General features: G+C 70.9%; 1 protein-coding gene across 1 annotated transcript; it reads left to right on the top strand.

Moving 5' to 3' along the window:
• Positions 1-503: 503 nt before the first annotated feature.
• On the top strand, positions 504-1,778 carry AURANDRAFT_6921 (hypothetical protein; the record flags this gene model as incomplete). Its single annotated transcript, XM_009042598.1, has 2 exons — positions 504-706; positions 1,565-1,778. Coding segments are annotated over 2 exons (417 nt in total), but the record flags the coding sequence as incomplete, so codon positions are not given.
• Positions 1,779-3,223: the final 1,445 nt, after the last annotated feature.

Genomic DNA, 3,223 nt, shown 5'->3' with positions numbered 1-3,223 from the left:
GACGTCGCCCACCTGTCCCTCGACGAGCTCACGGCCAAGGCCCGCCCCCTCGCGAACACGGACCGCACCGTCGTCCTCGCCGTCGACGCGCCCCCGCGATGACCGCCGCCGAGCCGCGCGCCCGGGACCCCTGCGTTTTAAAGAAGGCCTTTAAGAGAGGTCACCCGCCTGCGGACCCCCGGCCAACTCGAAAGCGGCGAAGGACCCCTCTCCCTAGCTCGCCTGGGGTCCGCAGGCGGGTGAACGCCTGGGTGAAGAGAGGGCGTCGGACGCCTCGTCGGCGGTCAGCGTCGCCAAATGGCTTGAAATGCGCCACTGCTCATTTCGAGGTCATACTGCTCGCGCTCCGCCTGGACGACCTCCCCGCCCGCGGCAGGTTGGACCACGAAGCGATGGCGGTGAGCGTCGTCTCGGCACTCCGCGTCGTCTTGGCACTCCTGGTCGGCGCGACCGCGGAGGAAGCGTGCGCTCCGGGCACGTACTCGCTGTGCGGGGCGTCCGAGTGCGTCCCGTGCGACCCCGGTTCGTACACCGAGACGGAAGGTCAGAACAATTGCAAGTTATCCAGCGCGGGCTATTTCGTGGCCGAGGTCGGCGCGACCGCGCAGGAAGCGTGCGCTCCGGGCAAGTTCACGGCTGGCGTCGGCGCAGCCGCGTGCGACAACTGCGAACCCGGCACGTTTCAGCCCGATTCAGGAAAGACCTCGTGCCGATTCTCCAGCCCTGGATCCTACGTGAAAGGCTCCGGCGCCTCGAAGGAGAAGGCGTGCAAGGCTGGCAAATATTCCTTCTCGGTGGCGACGTCCTGCGCGGATTGTGAAGCCGGTCGATACGCCGGCAAGGGCGCGGATTGGTGCATGATCGCGGAAGCCGGCAACTTTTGCGCGGACGAAGGCGCCTCTGCACCAGGGCCACACAAGGGGCCGACGGGTGCGGGTCAGGGTTCTTGGCCGACGGAGCCCCGCACCTTTACCCTCACCCTCCGGTCCGAAACCCTTACCCGCACCCGTTATCACGGGTCCTGGGAATTTGGGCACCCTTACCCTTACCCGCGGGTGGCACCCTACCAAAATCCTCTAATTTAAAAAAAAAATATATGGAAACCGCCGAATTTGGATTCGGACGCGCAAATTAAGCTGCTTTTGGATCGACCCGACAACCTGGCAGCTGCATTACACGCCCTCGAACGGAAATCAGGAGGTCGGCCAGGCGCGGGACACCCTCGAGGGTAAGGGGCGTCCCTCGCACCCGTGGCTTTTCGTCGGTACCCGCACCCGTACCCGAGCCAAGGGTTCTGGGAATTTGGCGGCCCCTCACCCTTACCCTCCCGAGGGTTTCGCGGGTTCTCGGGTCGGCCCCTCGCCCTTGTGTGGCCCTGCTCTGCACAAGTGCCGTGCAAAGCCGGGAGCTATTCAGGCGCCGCGGCCACGGAGTGCACCCCGTGCGCCGAAGGATCGTATGCTTCCGAGCACGGATCGGCGACCTGCACGGTCGCGTCGGCGGGCAGCTTTGTCGCGAAGCCGGGCGCGACCTCGGAAGTCCGCTGCGAACCAGGAGAACGCAGCGGCGCCGGCCAGAGCAAGTGCGACATGTGTCAACCCGGCACCTACGCGTCCGAGGCCGGGTCCACGACGTGCTGGCTCTGCGACGCGGGCACGTTCGCCGAGGAGTTCGGCAAGAGCGCGTGCGACGAGTGCCCGGCCGGCAAATACGCGGCCACGTATGGATCGACGACGTGCTCGATTGCGAACGCGGGCTCCTACACCTCAAAGGACGGCGCGACCTCGCAAGAGCTTTGCCCGGCGGGCACCATCAGCGGCCCTGGCCAGAGCAAGTGCGAGAAGTGCCCGGCCGGCAAACACGCGGACGAGGCTGGATCGACGACGTGCCAGGAGGAGTGCTCGGTAGTCTCCTGCGAGAAGCAGAAGAAGGAAAAGAAGTGCATAAAGGCCGGCTGCAAGTGGAAGAAGAAGAAGGAAAAGTGCGTCGCCAAGAAGTAGGAGTAGGCCCCTCATCAAGATAAGATTTACGCGCGCGCAGCCCTAGAGGTCGCCCCCCTTGGCGGCGCGCTCGCGCTTGAACTCCGCGGCGAGGAGCTCGTAGGCGGCCTCGGCCCGGCCGAAGACGTCGCGCGCGTCGGGGGACGGGTTCTTGTCCGGGTGGAACTCGAGGGCGACGCGCTTGCGCGCGCGCTTCGCGTCGTCGAGCGTCGCGCCGCGGGCGAGGCCGAGCGCGCGCCGCGCCTTGTGGAGTCGGTTCCGCGCGGCGACCTTGCCGAGGTAGCGGCGCCGCGACGCGCAGGCGGCGGCGTCGCGCGCGAGGGCGCACCGGGCCCCGAGGACGAGGGGCCGCCGGACGCCCCGGGCCGCCGGAGAGCCGCCGGAGAGCGCCGCCGCGTAGAAGAGCGCCGCCGCGGCGACGTGGCCGGCGAGCCGCGCGGCGGCGCGCCGCGGCGCCGGCGCCGGCCGCGCGCGCGCCGCCGCCGGCGGCGCGCGCGGGTCGACGAACGCGCGCGACGCGCGCGCGCCCGCGACGGCGGCGACGGCGACGGAGACGACGAGGGCGTCGTACTCGCCGTCGGCGGCGATCGTCGCGCGGGTCTTCGCCGGCAGGCAGAGCCTGCGCGCGCATCGACCGGTGAGCCGGGACGTCGGGGCCGCGCCGTACGACGCTCGACGTCGAGTCGGCCGATGTTTGGGACGCGTGCTCTCGTCGAGTGGCGCCGCCGAAGCGCGCGCGTCGAACCCGTCGATGCACATCGAAGTCGGGTCGAAGATGTGACGCGCGCGCGGGGCGGCGCAGCAGCGCGACGGCGGCCGCCGTTCCCCGCGCGGCCCGGAAGGACGCGCGCGCCCGGCAGAGGAAGAGCTCGCCCTGGGCGGCCGCGGCCGCGGCCGCCGCGGCCAGGGTCGCCGCGGCGGCGCGCGCGAGGCAGAGGGCCTCGCGGCCCGGCGGCGCGCGGCCGTCCGCGAACGGCGGGACCGCGGCCGCGGCGACGTGGCCCCAGGCCGCCGCCAGGGCGAGGGACAGCACGAGCCGCGCGGGGCCGAGCAGGCCGCCGAGGCTGTGCCAGGCCAGGACCCGGGCCTCGGCGACGGCGGGGTCGTCGCGGCCGTTCGCCGCGGCGACGTACCACCGGAGGCAGAGGCCGTCGAGGAACCAGCCCAGGAGGAAGCCGTTGAGCGACGTCGCGTGGAGCAGGGCGTGCACGTCGCGGCCGAGG

Source organism: Aureococcus anophagefferens (genome assembly GCF_000186865.1).
Source record: "Aureococcus anophagefferens unplaced genomic scaffold AURANscaffold_34, whole genome shotgun sequence".
NCBI classification, from domain to species: domain Eukaryota; class Pelagophyceae; order Pelagomonadales; family Pelagomonadaceae; genus Aureococcus; species Aureococcus anophagefferens.
This window is presented reverse-complemented; position numbering and strand designations above follow the sequence as displayed.